The sequence below is a fragment of the Pseudophryne corroboree genome, chromosome 9, assembly GCF_028390025.1.
Source record: "Pseudophryne corroboree isolate aPseCor3 chromosome 9, aPseCor3.hap2, whole genome shotgun sequence".
NCBI lineage: Eukaryota > Metazoa > Chordata > Amphibia > Anura > Myobatrachidae > Pseudophryne > Pseudophryne corroboree.
In genome coordinates this window covers 187,478,865-187,496,645 of record NC_086452.1, presented here as the reverse complement: position 1 = coordinate 187,496,645, position 17,781 = coordinate 187,478,865, and the positions used below count along the sequence as shown (strand labels likewise).

General features: G+C 43.4%; 1 protein-coding gene across 3 annotated transcripts in view; it reads left to right on the top strand.

Annotated features, from left to right (window-relative positions):
- NOS1AP (nitric oxide synthase 1 adaptor protein) overlaps positions 1 to 17,781 on the top strand; it is a 334,948-nt gene that overhangs the window by 243,933 nt on the left and 73,234 nt on the right. For all 3 annotated transcript variants that reach the window (XM_063940038.1, XM_063940037.1, XM_063940039.1), the window contains exons 6-7: positions 16,403 to 16,544; positions 16,771 to 16,928. In XM_063940038.1, the coding sequence (XP_063796108.1) occupies positions 16,403 to 16,544; positions 16,771 to 16,928 (300 nt within the window). The remainder of the gene's footprint in view (positions 1 to 16,402; positions 16,545 to 16,770; positions 16,929 to 17,781) is intronic.

Sequence of the window (17,781 nt, the reverse complement as noted above, 5' to 3'; positions counted from 1 at the left end):
TAAGGCAAAAGATCAGAATTACCAGCTATAGCTGTGGAGACCAGGTCCGAGAGCCCTTCTCCACACAATTCCTCAGCCTTGTAAGGTAAAACCTCCATATGCCTCTTTTAGTCGGCATCACCTGTCCATTGCATGTTCCACAGGACACGTCTAGCAGAAATCGACATAGCGTTGACTCTAGAACCCAGTAGACTAACGTCTCTTTGGGCATGTCTTATATATATATATATATATATATATATATATATATATGGCATCTTTTACATATATATATATATATATATATATATATATATATATATATATATATATATATATATATATATATATATATATATATATATATATATACACACACACTAGGGACAATAACATGGCATCCTTATCTAGGGTTTCAATCTCCGCTGATAAGGTATCTGTCTACGCTGCTACAGCGCTATAAACCCATGCTGACACAATCGCCGGTCTGAGTAGTGTACCAGAATGTGTGTAAATGGACTTCAAAGTACTTTCACTGCATGCTATCTGCAGGATCCCTGAGGATAGCTGTTAAGTCAGCCCTACCTTTTTGGGTAAACGTGTCAATGCCTTGTACACCCTAGGGGAAAATTCCCATCGTATCCTGGCCCCATTAGGGAAAGGATACTCCATGAGAATTCTTTTTAGGAAGCTGCAGCTTCTTGTCTGGAGATTCCTGCTCTTTTTCTTCATGAGAGGAGGGAAATTTACCTCTGCTTTCTTCCCCTTAAACATGTGTACCCTTGTGTCAGGGACAGATGAGTCATCAGTGATATGCAAAACATCTTTTATTACAATAATTCATATATTGAATACTTTTCTTCCGGTCTTGGCTGTACTTTGCATTATCGTAGTCGACACTGGAGTCAGACTCCGTGTCGATATCAGTGTCTATTATCTTGGATAGTGAGCGTTGCGAGGTCTCTGTGACATAGGGACAGACATGGGTAGATTCCCTGTCTGTTCTCTAATCTTTTGTGTAATAAATTCATCTTAGCACTTAATTTCACATACCCAATCAGGTGTCGGCGTTGTCGACGGAGACACCACACACACACACATTTGCTCCATCTCTTCCTAAGGAGAGCCTTTTACCGCAGACATGTCGACACACACGTACCGACACACTCCACACACACAGGGAATCTCTTATCTGAAGACAGGTTCCCCCCTAGGCCCTTTGGAGAGACAGAGAGAGAGTATGCCAGCACACACCCCAACGCTATATGACCCAGGAAAAAACACAGAATGTTTACCCAGTAGCGCTGCTGTAATGTATAATCGCCAAATATGTGCCCCCCCTCTACTTTAAAACCCTCTTTCACCGTGTGTCAAGCAGGGGAGAGTCTGGGGAGCTTCCTCTCAGCAGTGCTGTGGAGAGAAAATGGTGCTGGTGAGTGCTGAGGGAGAAGACCCGCCCCCTCGGCGGCGGGCTTCTGTCCCGCTCAAACTTACTAAAATATGGCGGAGGCTCTTTTATATACATGTACAGTGCCCACCTGTACATGTATACAGACTTTTGCCATAGGAGAGGTGTTTTATTGCTGCCCAGGGCGCCCGCCCTGCACCCTTACAGTGACCGGAGTGTGTGAGGTGTATGGGAGTAATGACGCACAGCTGCGGTGCTGTGCGTTACCTCAGTGAAGCACCGAAGGCTACTGCCGCCTGAGACGTCTTCTGTCTTCGTTTCTTCTGGGTCTGTGAGGAGAACGGCGGCGCGGCTCTGGGGTGAACGCCCAGGACGAACCTGTGTTCACTCCCTCTGGAGCTAATGGTGTCCAGTAGCCGAGCCTATCATTTAAGTAGGTCTGCTCCTCTCTCCTCAGTCCCTCGATGCAGGGAGCCTGTTGCCAGCAGTGCTTCCTGAAAAAGAGAAAAAATATTAACAAAAATGCTTTCTAAGCAGGAAACTCAGGAGAGCTCCCTGCAGTGCACCCATTCTCCTCTGGGCACAGTCTAAAACAGGTCTGGAGGAGGGGCATAGAGGGAGGAGCCAGTGCACACCCAGAGCTCAGTTCTTTCTTAAAGTGCCCATGTCTCCTGCGGAGCCCGTCTATTCCCCATGGTCCTTACGGAGTCCCAGCATCCTCTAGGACGTTAGAGAAAAGGATTTACCGGTAGGTATTAAAATCCTATTTTTGTTTCTCTACTCCTGCAATAGCTGTGATTTTGGTGTATGTTTGTGCTTCCTACTTTTGTCTTCTGTAGCTCATTAATACCACAGCTTACTGCCCATCAGCTCTTGCCTTTAATGACCTCAATAGTTTCTGCTTCCCCTGACTACTCATACAAAGCAGTGGCCTCCAGCTGTTCTCCTTAACATTTTTACTTTATGAAAGTGCCAACCACTCACCCATAGCTTTCCCTCTGCTGTTTCCTGATGTTTACAGTACGGTATCCAAGAGAACCTTGGTTATTAAAAGGAGAAAACTGTGGTCCTCTATTTCCTTATTGTCTGTTTCCATGGAGAATTAATATCTAAAGGCTCCAGGGTAGCAGCTAAAATAAATCTGTCCAGAGAAGTTTGTTTTTCACATTGCTGGGCTTCCTACGTTGTGCAGGTGTCAGGTTGCAGCAGTCAGTGTTAGTGTTTTAGTAGTAATATATCAAAAGAAAATCCATGGCACTGTATTGTTGTTGATTGTCATGGCGATTAAAGGCGAACACTGTTCCCATTATGTTATGTACTTAATCTCCTTACAACCTGCAAGTAACTTGCACATATATGTACAGTATGTGCGTCTGTATATGTTTGTGGGTATATATTTAAGTATTGTTATCAAATCTATCAAATGGCCATCAGATCTCTCCAAGTGCCCATTAAATACACTTCAGCTTCTCTATGTATCCTTTATGTCCCACAGATCACCCCACATGGAATTGGATCACTCCACATACCCCTTAAATGCCTATCAGATCCCCCACATGGCCTCAGATATCCCCATCTATAGTGACATTGAACACATATAGTATACAGTCATGTAACTAGTGAGTGGGGGGCCCAGGTGCAAAAATATGCCCCCCACTACACAACATTGCTGTGCTACAGTCCCCTTTTACGCTACACTACATCACATCTACCCTATACGCTACACTAAGCCTTTCCTGTACCCTGCTCTACATCACTACACCACTGTACTAAAGCCCCTTATAAGCCACACTACTGTACATCACTACATCCCAACCCATATGCTGAGCTGCAGTATATATGTATGTATGTGTGTGTGTGTCATATATATCTATATGTATATATATATATATATATATATATATATATAGATATAGATAGATATCTATATATGTATAACATACATACATACATACATACATACATACATACATACATACATACATACATACATTTTGGTGAAAACCCTTTTGTATACATTTTAGCGGTGTAACATCCGTAATAAAAATCTAGCCACTTTCCCATCAAAGGCATAGGGGGTCATTCAGAGTTGATCGTAGCTGTGCTAAATTTAGCACAGCTACGATCATCTTCCCAGACATGCGGGGGGACGCCCAGCACAGGGCTAGTCCGCCCCGCATGTCAGTCCGGCACCCCCGCACAAGTACAAAAGCATCGCACAGCGGCGATGCTTTTGTACTTGAAGAGTAACTCCCGGCCAGGGCAGCTCCTGTGGCTGGCCGGGAGTTACTCGTCGCTGCGGCTACGCGTGACGTCACGCAGCCTCTGCAGCCCGCCCCCCGCACGGTCCGGCACACCTGCGTTGGCTGGACAGCGCCCTGAAAATGGCGGCCCCCTCCAGCCCAGCGACCGCCTCTGCCTGTCAATCAGGAAAAGGCGATCGCTAGGTAACGACTGCCTTCGGCCATCTGGCATGCTCCGGCGCACTGCGGCGCCAGTTCATGCGCAGTTCCGACCCGATTGCTGTGCTGCAAACAACTGCAGCGTGCGATCGGGTCAGAATGACCCCCTTGGGTTGGAAGAATCGGCACACGTTATCTTGTTTTATTGAAGTAAATCAGTCATACTTTTTTGACAGTAGCCCAATGGCCGTTTCAATCACCACCTTCCATATATCATTTTGTGCAAGTCTACCTATCTGCCTTGTACACCTGTATTTGGCTGTTGTAATTGCAGTTACTGTGATAGTGGTTGGTTTGTTATATTCAATCTGTATTGTACATTTCTCTAACGTCCTAGTGGATGCTGGGGACTCCATAAGGACCATGGGGAATAGATTGGCTCCGCAGGAGACTGGGCACTCTAAAGAAAGATTCAGTACTATCTGGTGTGCACTGGCTCCTCCCTGTATGCCCCTCCTCCAGACCTCGGTTAGAATCTGTGCCCGGCCAGAGCTGGGTGCTCCTAGTGGGCTCTCCTGAGCTTGCTAGAAAAGAAAGTATTTTGTCAGGTTTTTTATTTTCAGAGAGCTTCTGCTGGCAACAGACTCTCTGCTACGTGGGACTGAGGGGAGAGAAGCAAACCTACTCACTGCAGCTAAGTTGCGCTTCTTAGGCTACTGGGCACCATTAGCTCCAGAGGGATCGAACACAGGTACCTAACCTTGATCGTCCGTTCCCGGAGCCGCGCTGCCGTCCCCCTCGCAGAGCCAGAAGTACAGAAGCAGCAGAAGCAAGAAGACATCGAAATCGGCGGCAGAAGACTCCTGTCTTCACTAACCAATGATGATTACAGGTCATCCTTGCCACATAAGGTGAAAGATGTCCCTAACGCAAGGGAAAATACTTATCTTAGTTGTATGTATGTAAACGCCAGAAGCATTACTGGTAAAAAGGGTGAACTAGAAATACTTGCAGCAAGCAAACAGTATGATATTATAGGCATTACTGAAACTTGGTGGGATGAATCTCATGATTGGACAGTCAATCTAGAGGGCTATACACTGTTTAGGAGAGACAGACTAAATAAAAAGGGTGGAGGGGTGTGTCTGTACGTAAAGCCGTTTTTAAAACCTAATATATGGGAAGATATTCAGGAGGGGACTGTAGACACTGTTGAGAGATTATGGGTAGAAATTGCATGCGGGGGAAAAAGGAACAAAAAAGTTAGTATTGGGTGTATGCTATAGGCCGCCTGGTATCAACGCATCTGATGATGAATTGTTACTAAAGCAAATTGAAAAAGCAGCAGGAGTAGGAGACATAGTAGTGATGGGAGATTTTAACTATCCAGAGATAAACTGGAAAAACGATTCATGTGATACTGCTAGGGGCAGTATGTTTTTAAACACACTAAATGATAACTACCTAGTCCAACTAATTGAGGAACCAACTAGGTACAATGCAATCTTAGACCTGGTATTAGCAAACAATCAGGATTTGGTATCGGGTATTATAGTAGGGGAACCCAAAGGAAACAGTGACCACAATATGGTCACATTCAATATCAGTTTCTACAAACAGCCCTATACTGGCTCAACTAGGACTTTAAACTTTAGCAAAGCAAATTTTGAAAAGATGAGGGTATTTTTCAGGGATATTGAATGGGAAGGTTTGTTTTTAGGAAAAAATACTACGGAGAAATGGGAGGTACTAAAATTCCTGCTAGCTAAAAATACACTCAAATATATTCCTATGAGTAGCAAAAAAAGGGAATAAAAATCATAAACCGATGTGGCTTAACATAAAGATTAAGGAACTTATGGGCAAGAAAAGGCGAGCATTTAAAAAATACAAATCTGACGGGGAAGCAGAGTCATTTCAGCACTATAAGGAATGTAACAAAAATTGCAAACAGGAAATAAGAGCGGCTAAAGTAGAAACTGAAAAACTAGTAGCAAAGGAAAGCAAAGCGAATCCCAAAAAAATCTTTAAATACATTAATAGCAAGAGATTAAAAAAGGAGAGTATAGGCCCTTTGAAAGACAAGTTGGGAGTCTTAAGCAAAAATGATAATGACATAGCGGACACACTAAATGAGTTTTTTTCAACAGTATTCACTAGAGAGGACCCAATTCAGGGACTGACACACAATCTCAATAATGACAATATCACACTGATAGGTACTTATTTAAGCGAGGAAGTAGTCTGTGACCGATTAAAACATTTAAAGATTAATAAATCACTAGGGCCCGATGGTATTCATCCAAGGGTTCTAATGGAGCTTCACTCTGAACTGGCAAAACCGCTATCTTTGATCTTTGAGGATTCAGTTATATCAGGTATGGTTCCCAAAGACTGGCGTATAGCGGAAGTAGTGCCTATATTCAAAAAGGGAAGTAAAGCTGAACCAAGTAATTATAGACCAGTTAGTCTTACATCTATAGTGGGAAAAGTATTGGAAGGAATTCTAAGAGATAGTATTCAGAAGTTCCTTGAAACCAATAAGGTCATTAAAAGGAATCAACATGGGGTTTTGAAGGACTGATCCTGTCAAACCAACTTACTTGGCTTTTATGAAACAGTAAGCGCAAACCTAGATCAGGGTAAAGACGTGGATGTAATCTTTTTAGACTTTGCCAAAGCATTCGATACTGTACCACACATGAGACTTATATACAAGCTACAAGAATCAGGGCTAGGAAGCACAATATGCACTTGGGTCAAAAACTGGTTAGATAATAGGAAGCAGCGCGTTGTGGTTAATGGATCTTTTTCAACTTGGACTGAAGTGCTAAGTGGTGTGCCGCAAGGCTCAGTATTAGGACCGCTATTGTTCAATATTTTCATTAACAACCTAACAGAAGGTCTAGAGAGCATGGTGTAAATTTTTGCAGATGATACCAAATTGTGTAAGGCTATAAATACAGAGGAGGATGCCGAGTCTCTTCAGAACGACTTAGTTAAATTAGAAGCATGGGCAGCCAAATGGAGAATGCGCTTCAACACAGACAAGTGTAAGGTAATGCACTGTGGTAACAAGAACAAAAATTACACCTACCTACTAAATGGGGTAAAATTAGGGGATTCTGTACTGGAAAAGGACTTAGGTGTCCTCATAGATAGCAAGCTAAGCAGTAGTACCCAAAGTAGGACTGCAGCAAAGAAGGCTAATAAGATATTAGCATGCATAAAACGGGGTATTGATGCTAGGGACGAGAGTATTATACTCCCGTTATATAAATCACTAGTGAGGCCACACCTTGAATACTGTGTACAGTTCTGGGCACCGTACTACAAAAAGGATATCCTGGAGCTTGAAAAGGTACAGAGGAGGGCGACCAAACTAATTAAGGGCATGGAGACGATGGAATACAAGGAAAGGCTTGAAAGACTAGGCATGTTTACATTGGAAAAGCGGAGACTAAGAGGGGATATGATCAACATCTACAAATATATAAGGGGACAATACACAGAGCTTGCGCGGGACCTGTTTTTGGTTAGATCAACACAGAGGACTCGTGGACACTCGCTCAGGTTAGAGGAAAGGAGATTCCGCACAATACGGCGTAAAGGCTTTTTCACGGTAAGGACAATACGTGTTTGGAATTCCCTGCCCGAGGGAGTTGTAATGGCGGAATCTGTCAACACCTTTAAGAATGGGTTAGATAAATTCCTATTGGATAAGGATATCCAGGGGTATGGTGCATAGTCATGCATTATAGTTACTATAAATAGGGATAAAATGCAATGGCTGACAGCAGCATCAGTCAGAAATTTTAGTCAAATCATCATGCATAGGACACCACAAATAGGTTGAACTCGATGGACAATTGTCTTTTTTCAACCTCAGATACTATGTTACTACGTTACTATGTTACTTAAGGTAGCGCACAGCACTGCAGCTGCGCGCCATTGCTCCCGCAGCACACCCACACTCTCCGGTCACTGTAGGGTGCAGGGCGCAGGGGGGGGGGGGGGGGCGCCCTGGGCAGCAATTAAGATACCTGATGGCAAAAGTATACATATATACAGTCAGGCACTGTATATATGTGCGAGCCCCCGCCATTTTTACACATGAGAAGCGGGACAGAAGTCCGCCGCTGAGGGGGCGGGGCCTTCTTCCTCAGCACAATAGCACCATTTTCTCTACACAGCTCCGCTGGAAGGACGCTCCCCAAGCTCTCCCCTGCAGTATACAGGTGCAATAGAGGGTAAAAAAGAGAGGGGGGGCACATAAACTTAGGCGCAGAGATATATATATATATATCAGCAATCAGGCGGCACTCACGGCGAAACAAAAGAAACAGACGCCTTGCAGAGCTATCAACGTTTCAATGTATACACAAATACATTTTCATCAGGACAACAAGACATAAGAGACATACATACCTATATAGCCCTCTCCATCTGTACATGGCGCCGTCCGCCCGCCGCGTCCCGCTCAGTCCAATGACGTCATCCGCAGGCGCCGGCGTCATGACAACCGGACGAGGTTCACTAAAATGTAAACAAACTACAGCACGTTAAAACCAGTGAGATCAAACACCTGTAAGTGAACAAGAAGAGAGAAAAGAAAAACTAGAACCAAATACAAAAAGTAACACATGATGGATCAAAATGCCGGCTACAAAAATTTCGAAACAGTTACCTTTAGAATGAATAAACTATACATCAGAGGCATCAATCCCACATTAGGGACACTTGTCCGCAATATGGGAAACATACAGCGATCCAATAGTGCAGAATTGTGGACAATACTACTGGAACTAATAAATGACCGTACTCAGCAAAAAATACCTAAATTAGGGGAAAGTGGAGAACATACAAACTCCCCACCAAAATATATCATAATAGAATTAAGCATAATCTAGATGTAATTAACAACCATGCCACAGATGGGATTAAATGAAGCATGCTAACCCTTGGTGTTCATTAAGGCCTCGGGGAGACAGAGTATCTAAAAGAAAAATCCACTTTGCTTCCCTTTTTAATAATAATAGACCCCTATCCCCCCCACGTTTGAGTGGAGGAATGTGGTCTATAATACGATGTCGTAGCTGGGCCAAAGAGTGACGTGCCTCACTGAAATGGCGAGCTATCGGCTGGTCACTTTTGCCTGAATTGAGCGCTGCCCTGATTGAAGACCTATGTGCCGCCATCCGTTCTTTAAAGGCACACTCCGTCTTGCCTACATAGTGGAAGCCACAGGGACAACTCAACAAATACACCACAAACCTTGTGGTGCAAGTCACCCGATGGAGAATCCTAAACTTTTACCCAGTGTACGGATGATGAAAGCTGTCTCCCGCAATCATGTGGCTGCAAGTTGTGCAGCCCAAACACTTAAAACAGCCCAAATGAGCGGGGTTGAGAAAACTAGTATCCCTTCCGCTATTCAATGGTGGAAATTGTATATCGGTTTTCATGACATGATCCCTGATGTTTTTACCCCTCTTGTAGGCTGGCATAATTTTAGCATTATTGAGACTCCTAAGTTGTTTATCTGATCGAACTACTGGCCATAGAGATTTGCTAAGTTTGTTAACTTGATTACTCTGGCTATGAAATTTATTCACCCAAATCAAGCGATCCTCAGTCCTTTTTACAACTGGGGTAAGTGCAACAGATCTAGGAGTGGCAAGTACCTTTGCCTTAATCGCTAAAAGATCATCCAAGGGGTAACCTCTCTGATGGAATTTGGTCACCATGGCATCTAGTGCTGGCTCAACTTTACTAGCATCGTTGATTATTCTACGCACCCGCCTTCCCTGTTGAAGGAGAGGAACCTTTACAACCACCTGCTGGAGGTATAATTTGTGAATTGCTGCCAGCACTACCTCCCTTTCCATGGGGGAAGCTGGCAAGGCCGATTTTAGGTAACGGTGAGGGGGACACAACTTGTATAGCCCAAGACACAATCCCTGAGACACAACTTGTATAGCCCAAGGATCCACCCGTGAGCGAACCCACTGGTGGCTGAAATGTCGGAGACGCGCCCCCACGGCTCCTGGCTCCGCCTGTGGAGCCCCAGCGTCATGCGGTGTATTTAGTGGAAGCCGGGGAGGACTTTTGTTCCTGGGAACTAGCTGCGTGGTGCAGCCTCTTTCCTCTACCCCTGCCTCTGGCAAGAAAGGATGCACCTCTGACTTTCTTGCTCTTTTGCGAACGAAATGACTGCATTTGGTAATACGGTGCTTTCTTAGGCTGTGGCGGGACATAAGGCAAGAAATTTGACTTCCCAGCCGTAGCTGTGGAGACTAGGTCTGAGAGACCGTCCCCAAACAATTCCTCACCCTTATAAGGTAAAACCTCCATGTGTTTTTTAGAGTCGGTATCCCCTGTCCATTGCAGAGTCCATAAGACCCTTCTGGCAGAAATGGACATTGCGTTTACTCTAGAGCCTTCAACAGGCGATAGCTGTGGACGCACTGGTAACACCGTGGGTGTTCCAGTCAGTCTATGTGTTTCCTCCTCTTCCTCTCATACCCAAGGTACTGAGAATCGTAAGGAAAAGAAGAGTGAAAACAATACTCATTGTTCCGGACTGGCCAAGAAGGACTTGGTACCCGGAACTGCAAGAAATGCTCACAGAGGAACCATGGCCTCTGCCTCTCAGACAGGACCTGTTGCAACAGGGGCCCTGTCTGTTCCAAGACTTACCGCGGCTGCGTTTGACGGCATGGCGGTTGAACGCCAAATCCTAGCAGAAAAGGGCATTCCGGATGAAGTTATTCCTACGCTGATAAAGGCTAGGAAGGACGTGACAGCAAAGCATTATCACCGTATATGGCGAAAATATGTTGCTTGGTGTGAGGCCAGGAAGGCCCCTACAGAGAAATTCCAGCTGGGTCGATTCCTGCACTTCCTACAGTCCAGTGTGACTATGGGCCTAAAGTTAGGGTCCATAAAAGTCCAGATTTCGGCCCTATCCATCTTCTCTCAAAAAGAACTGGCTTCACTGCCTGAGGTTCAGACGTTTGTTAAGGGAGTGCTGCATATTCAGCCCCCTTTTGTGCCACCAGTGGCACCTTGGGATCTTAACGTGGTGTTGGATTTCCTGAAATCCCACTGGTTTGAGCCACTTAAGACCGTGGAACTAAAGTATCTCACGTGGAAAGTGGTCATGCTGTTGGCTTTAGTTTCAGCTAGGCGTGTGTCAGAATTGGCGGCTTTGTCATGTAAAAGCCCCTATCTGGTTTTCCATATGGACAGGGCAGAATTGCGGACTCGTCCGCAGTTTCTGCCAAAGGTGGTGTCATCTTTTCATTTGAACCAACCTATTGTGGTGCCTGCGGCTACTCGTGACTTGGAGGACTCCAAGTTGCTGGACGTAGTCCGGGCTTTGAAGATTTATGTAACCAGAACGGCTGGAGTCAGGAAGACTGACTCGCTGTTTATCCTGTATGCATCCAACAAGCTGGGTGCTCCTGCTTCAAAGCAAACTATTGCTCGCTGGATCTGTAACACGATTCAGCAGGCTCATTCTGCGGCGGGATTGCCGCAGCCGAAATCAGTGAAAGCCCATTCCACAAGTAAAGTGGGCTCTTCTTGGGCGGCTGCCCGAGGGGACTCGGCATTACAGCTTTGCCGAGCTGCTACTTGGTCGGGTTCAAACACTTTTGCAAAATTCTACAGGTTTGATACCCTGGCTGAGGAGGACCTTGTGTTTGCCCATTCGGTGCTGCAGAGTCATCCACACTCTCCCGCCTGTTTGGGAGCTTTGGTATAATCCCCATGGTCCTTACGGAGTCCCCAGCATCCACTAGGACGTTAGAGAAAATAAGAATTTACTCACCGGTAATTCTATTTCTCGTAGTCCGTAGTGGATGCTGGGCGCCCGTCCCAAGTGCGGACTTTCTGCAATACGTGTATATAGTTATTGCTTAACAAAGGGTTATGGTTATGTAGCATCGGTTGAGTGATGCTCAGTTGTTGTTCATACTGTTAACTGGGTAAGTTTATCACAAGTTGTACAGTGTGATTGGTGTGGCTGGTATGAGTCTTACCCTGGATTCCAAAATCGTTTCCTTGTAATGTCAGCTCTTCCGGGCACAGTTTCCTTAACTGAGGTCTGGAAGAGGGGCATAGAGGGAGGAGCCAGTGCACACCAGATAGTACTGAATCTCTATTTAGAGTGCCCAGTCTCCTGCGGAGCCCGTCTATTCCCCATGGTCCTTACGGAGTCCCCAGCATCCACTACGGACTACGAGAAATAGAATTACCGGTGAGTAAATTCTTATTTTCATTGTATTATACTGGTAGAAATACAGTCAGGTCCATAAATATTGGGACATCGACACAATTCTCATATTTTGGGCTCTATACACCACCACAATAGATTTGAACTGGAACAAACAAGATGTGCTTTAACTGCATACTTTCCGCTTTAATTTGAGGGTGTTTACATCCAAATCTGGTGAACGGTGTAGGAATTACAACGGTTTCTATATGTGCCTCCCACTTTTTAAGGGACCATAAGTAATGGGACAAACTAAACAATCCTAGATCAAACTTTCACTTTTTAATACTTTGTTGCAAATCCTTTTCAGTCAATTACAGCCTGAAGTCTGGAAGGCATAGACATCACCAGACGCTGGGTTTCATCCCTGGTGATGCTCTGCCAGGCCTCTACTGCAAATGTCTTCAGTTCCTGCTTGTTCTTGGGGCATTTTCCCTTCAGTTTTTGCTTCATCTGAAAGTGAAATGCATGCTCAATCGGATTCAGGTCAGGTGATTGACTTGGCCATTGCATAACATTCCACTTATTTGTCTTAAAAAACTCTTTGGGTGCTTTTGCAGTATGCTTCGGGTCATTGTCCATTAGCACTGTGAAGCGCCATCCAATGAGTTCTGAAGCGTTGATTGAATATGAGTAGATAATATTGCCCGAAACACTTCAGAATTCATCCTGCTGCTTTTGTGAGCAGTCACATTATCAATAAATACAAGGGAACCAGTTCCATTGGCACCCATACATGCCCACGCCATGACACTACCCTAATCATACTTCACTGATGAGGTGGTATGTTTTGGATCATGAGCAGTTCCTTTCCTTCTCCATACTCTTCTCCTCCCGTCACTCTGGTACAAGTTTATTTGTCTCATCTGTCCATAGGATGTTGTTCCAGAACTGTAAAGGCAAACTCTAATCTGGTCTTCCTGTTTTTGTGGCTCACCAATGGTTTGCATCTTGTGGTGAACACTCTATATTCACTCTTGTGAAGTCTTCTCTTGATTGTTGACTTTGACACACATACACCTACCTCCTGGAGAGTGTTCTTAATCTGGGCAACTGTTGTGAAGGGGTTTTTCTTCACCAGGGAAATAATTCTTCTGTCATCCACCACAGTTGTTTTCCGTGGTCTTCCGGTGTTGCTGAGCTCTCCAGTGCGTTCTTTCTTTTTAAGAATGTTCCAAACAGTTGATTTGGCCACACCTAATGTTTATGCTATGTCTCTGATGGATTTGATTTGATTTTTCAGCCTAATGATGGCTTGCTTCACTGATATGGGCAGCTCTTTGGATCACATATTGAGAGTCAACAGCAACAGATTCCAAATGCAAATGTCACACCTGGAATTTACTCAAGACCTTTTGCCTGCTTAATTGATGATGAAATAACGAGTGAATAGCCCACTCCTGTCCATGAAATAGCTTTTGAGTCGATTGTCCCATTACTTTTGGTCCCTTAAAAAGTGGGAGGCACATATAGAAACCGTTGTAATTCCTACACCGTTCACCAGATTTGGATGTAAACACCCTCAAATTAAAGCGGAAAGTCTGCAGTTAAAGCACATCTTGTTTGTTTCATTTCAAATCTATTGTGGTGGTGTTTAGAGCCCAAAATATGAGAATTGTGTCAATGTCCCAATATTTATGGACCTGACTGTACATGGCATAATGGTCTTACTTTCAGAATTCCAGTTGTGCACAGATAATGCCATGAATATTATGATGCCCTGCAAACATATTTGCCAGTAACAAAACTCATCGGGTAGTAAAACAGAAAATACATTTTGATTATATTATTTGGTTCCAGTTTTCCTGTGATACGTGTCCTCCACACGCCCTTCATGCAGTGTCAGACAGTAGGAGCGATTACAGCAGCATAGCAGACATGCCTCGCTCACCATGTGACTGCTCCCATCTGAAGCTTGCCTTTTCACGTGGGGACTTTTTCTAGAAATATATGTACTGATAAACTTTTGAGATCAATTAGATCTTGCTTTGTGACTAGGATCGTCAGTGACCTTACTGAAGGGATATGTGATGTGTATAACGTAAATGTTCCCCCATCATGAAAACCTTATCTGAGATATTACATATACAAGTAAAAAAAAAAAATCTCAAAATTCTCAATTTATACATTCCAGTTACGTTGATCCAGAGAAAAACCGTACAAAACACCAGGATGATGGGATTCCTTTCTGACCCCAAAATGGCAGTCTGACCTGCGGAATGTATGCATCACCGCCATAATCCTTTATAATCAAAGCATTTGTGGGGTGTGCTATAAACAAGCAGCTTGTATACAGCACAGATGGTGTAATGGTTAGCATTACTGTCTCACAGCACTGAGGTCTTAGATTCCCACCATGTCCCTAACTTTGTGGAGTTTGTTTACTCCCCCCATTGCTTGTGTGGCTTTCTCCAGGTACTCCGCTTTCCTTCCACACTACTTGCACACAGTAATATTATAAGTTATCTAAAATAACTCCTATCTGATAAGAATATCATGACCACATTAATATATTATTGTTTTTAACTATTGATTTAAGCTATAATTATGACAGTACTTTAGCGCACAGTAAAGGTGGTACTTACAGAAAAAAAAATGAACAGTTTACTCATATTAACAATTCTACATATAAAATAAAAAAAATAAGCCGTTATCAGTCAGGTGAAATCAGAAATCTAAAAGAGCACTTTTATATTTAAATAAGGAACTGAAGTTTTTATCTTGAAATTACTTGTGTAAATCGCTATATGCTTGCAGATGATGTTACATGTAGTCATACCTGAAATACTGAATAATTATCTGGAGAGATTCAGTACTGTATACCGGCGGGCCAGATGTCGGCTGTCCATATTCCGACAGCGGCATCCGGCCCGCCAAAATGGCGTCAACGAGGCGAGTATGCTGGAGAGGTGCTTAAAAACGAAGGGAAAAAAAAACAACTTCCCAGAGGTAGAAGGTGTAACAACTGGAGAAATGAGGTGCGTCTCATACTCTCCGGAATCCAACTAACATTGATGCGATGGTAAGATGGGAGTATTAACAGTAATCAATTTCCCTTCTATATGGTGGACTAGTCCTGAATATCCACCTGTCTGTAGTGACTAAAGACCGGCACTGGAGGCAGCTATGCATCAGTCGACACACTGCAGCTCAGCGACATGGATCGGCTTTTACCGACGTCTGTCTGTTTAAAAAAGTGTTTAGTGTAGAATTATAGAATATTAATACAGTAATTATAGTCTTCTCAAAAGAGTGGTTCTATTTTAAAATAGGATCAAGATTTAATATCAATGCGAACTAAAATAAATGACAGTTTTTTATGGAAACTTGCCACAAGGGAAAAATATATTCTGCTGTTCTACTTAGTTGTGTGGAAGCCAGTTATTTTGCTAAGATATGTACTACTTAAAATAAATGCTTGTTTCAGGCAGTGGCCTGGAAAATTGAAAACCTTTCTTGGTTTTACCCATACAGACTAGCTCAGTTACGAGCATCAGCAATATTCTGGAGCTGGTTACACGCTTTATTTTCTCCTATCCATCCAAATGTTTATGTCCTTGCTCACAATCTAATTCAGTCTGTCATCTGTACACCTGGGCCCTTTTCACAGCAAATTAATGTTCTTGGAAATCTTTAGGAATGTGATGAACGTTGTATAAGATTTGTCAAACTTTGTACAATGACAAACTTTGGGCATAATTCAGTATGGATCGCTATTGAGCCTGAAATAGAGATTTTCACAAATCTGCTACTACTAAAAATCGAATGTGAAGGGCCACCTACAAAGGATAAAAGACGGCCACCGATGCGTTCACAAATCTGCATATGCATTAACAGAATCACAATGCATACGCAAAAATTGAGCACAATTAGCAGTTGCGTCTGACCAATGCCTACTCAAAATAATGAGAATGCATTTGCACCGGGCACCATGTTTTTCATTGCAGCATTCACAGATGACGTCAGATACACGCCCCAGAAACGGCCATGACACTCCTGCATTTTCCCAACCACTCCCCACAAACGCTATGTTACCACCCTCAAACGGTCAATTCCTGTCAATCAAATTGCAAACGCTTTACACTTAGGCTGCAAACGCAGAACGATCGCATTTTGACCTTTGCACACAGACAATACATTTGCAACAATTGCGCAGTCTGCTGATAACCGTTCAATGCGTGCGTATTCACATTAGCAAATGATATTGAATAAGGCCCTTTATCTGTTTGTACAATTTATAGGCAAAGTTATTACAATGCATATAATGGGTGCTTTTTGATGTAGTAAACTGTATTATGGTGGTAAGGTACATACTTTTCTCATTCTTCAACGTAGAGCCAAGCCATGCGAGTGGTTCGGACTGTAGGCCAAGCATTCGAGGTGTGTCACAAGCTGAGCTTGCAGCATACCGAGCAGGGTGGAGATGGACGAGAAGATGATGAGAGCGAGAAGAGCAATGATGACTCTGGTGTCCCAGGTATGTGATGGGAGATATACTGGTGCCTTTTCCTAAACTTGCTGTAATATGGCTGTCATACATCACATTTTTAACTTGTATAACTAGTTTGTTGTTAGGCTTTGTGTATCCTGTGACTCAGATCTTTGTCCTAGTGGCTTGCTAAACATGACAACTTTTTTTTATTTATTTTTAATTGAAACATTTCTTAGTTATACTTTCCCTTATTCTTCTCCCCGTCTATCAGTGACACATATAGTTGCCACTGTGGACCACAATGCTGATGAGACAGATATAGATGCACTGGATATTCCTCTTCCCGGAGACCAGGGTCCTGCGTTTAGCCGTGGAGTTACCGATTTGGATGCTGTGACTCGAGATAGTGACCGTCCTGATGAAAAGAGGGTAAGTGTGGATTTTGATGATTTGGTATATTACTGTAGGTGCATCATTTTGAACACCTACATGAAAAAATACCCTCTGTTGGCACTGGATATTGAAATACAGTAGTTGAAACTTGAAACAGCAGCCTTAGAGAGAAGGTTAAACTTCTTTAAAATGACAACTGGGATAAAAATAAACCAAAAAAGTCCCCATGGATTAGGAGAGCATTTGTAACCAGTATATGAATATATAATATGCCAATGCTAAATTCAAGTATGCAAAGTGAATACAGTGTTTAGGAAGATATTCACTGTTTTTATTATGAAGGCATTCGTCTATAATACATACCCTACGTGGGCAAATTATCATGACTACAGGATGTTGAGCCACCTAAGGCATGAATTCTTCTAGGCATGGATTCTAATAACTGCGGAGGTAATTCAGATCTGATCGCAGCAGCAATTTTCTTAGCTAATGGGCAAAACTGTGTGCACTGCAGGTGGGGCAGAAATAACGTGTAGAGAGAGTTAGATTTGGGTGGGTTATATTGTTTCTGTGCAGGGTAAATACTGGCTGCTTTATTTTTTCACTGCAATTTAGATTTCAGTCTGAACACACCACACCCAAATCGAACTCTCTCTGCACATGTCATATCTGCCCCCCTGCAGTGCACATGGTTTTGCTCATTAGCGAACAAATTTGCTGCTGCGATCAGATCTGAATTAAGCCCTGTGTTTTGTTGGGAATATTAGCTCAAATGCAATGAGTCATGACAATGCAAGAAGGATCCATGCTTCTGTGCTGTTGTCTCTATAATCACCATACCATCTGCATGGTGTAATTGAAAATGAGATTCGTCAGACCCATTTCCAGT